We start from the raw sequence: 986 nt of genomic DNA, 5'->3' as shown, positions 1-986 counted from the left end.
GACGGACCCTCCCTAAGGGAAGGCGCAGGAAACTCGGATTCCATTGGCCCAAGGTTGAGTCCTTCCTTTGCCTTTTCACACTTCTGTAAACTTGAACTCATTGCCTTTCTCCTCAAGCCTCCGCACCTGGCCAGTTGGTCCCCTGGTGCTTTCCTCCCAGCCTGAGATGGAGCTTCAGTGCTTCCCCTGAATGTGACGGGCTCTGCCAACTGCGAGGCCATGCACCAATTCCAGAAGAGGATTGGAGTCCTAACCTAAGCCGGGGTTTCCTCCACTCTAAAAAGGGAGCATTCCCATCCATTCTGCAACGCAGAAGGGAGCCCACGTGGAAAGCACCGGTCTCGGACCGGCCCCTAGCGGCGCCCGCTCCCCGGCTGGCACTGGGCGGTGCGGCACCTGGCCTGAGGACGGCGGCGGCCGGGGCCTGCAGGGCGCGCGCTGAGCGCCGGCGAGCGGCTCGCGGAGGCTCGGGCAGCAGGAGGAGCGTGTGAGCTGTGGGCGTCCCTTTAAGAGCGGCCGGCCGACCCGGCCTCCGCCTCTCAGTCGGCGGAGCGCCGGCGGCCACCTGGGGCTCGCGGGGCAGCCGGATCGCGGCGGGGCTGGCGCTCTCACCGCGGAGGTGGGAGACGGGGCCCTGACGCCAGGTGCCTGAGCCGTCTGTGAGCGTGGCCGTCCCGCGCCTCTCCGCGCCGGAGGATGCGGGAGCGCATCTGGGCGCCGCTGCCGCTGCTGCCGCCGCTGCTGCTGCTGCTGCTGCTCCCGCCGCCACTGTGGGGCGGCCCCCCGGACAGCCCGCGCCCGGAGGCGCAGCGCGAGCCCGGGCCTCTGCAGCCCTTCGACCTGCTCTACGCCAGCGGCGTGGCCGCCTACTACAGCGAGGACTACGAGCAAGCGGTGCGCGACTTGGAAGCGGCGCTGCGCAGCCACCGGCGCCTGCGGGAGGTCCGCGCGCGCTGCGCCCGCCACTGCGCCGCGCGCCGCCCGCT

General features: G+C 70.6%; 1 protein-coding gene across 1 annotated transcript in view; it reads left to right on the top strand.

The window, feature by feature from the left end:
- Positions 1–570: 570 nt before the first annotated feature.
- The window catches only part of P3H2 (prolyl 3-hydroxylase 2), a 150,103-nt gene continuing 149,687 nt past the window's right edge, over positions 571–986 (top strand). Inside the window, exon 1 of the mRNA XM_040481090.1 lies at positions 571–986. Within this exon, the coding sequence (XP_040337024.1) occupies positions 697–986 (290 nt within the window). The 5' untranslated portion in view covers positions 571–696.

Source organism: Herpailurus yagouaroundi, unplaced genomic scaffold, assembly GCF_014898765.1.
Source record: "Herpailurus yagouaroundi ecotype Mexico unplaced genomic scaffold, PumYag 159, whole genome shotgun sequence".
Taxonomy (NCBI): domain Eukaryota; kingdom Metazoa; phylum Chordata; class Mammalia; order Carnivora; family Felidae; genus Herpailurus; species Herpailurus yagouaroundi.
The sequence above is the reverse complement of the archived record's forward strand: the minus strand, read 5'-3'. Positions and strand labels throughout refer to the sequence as shown.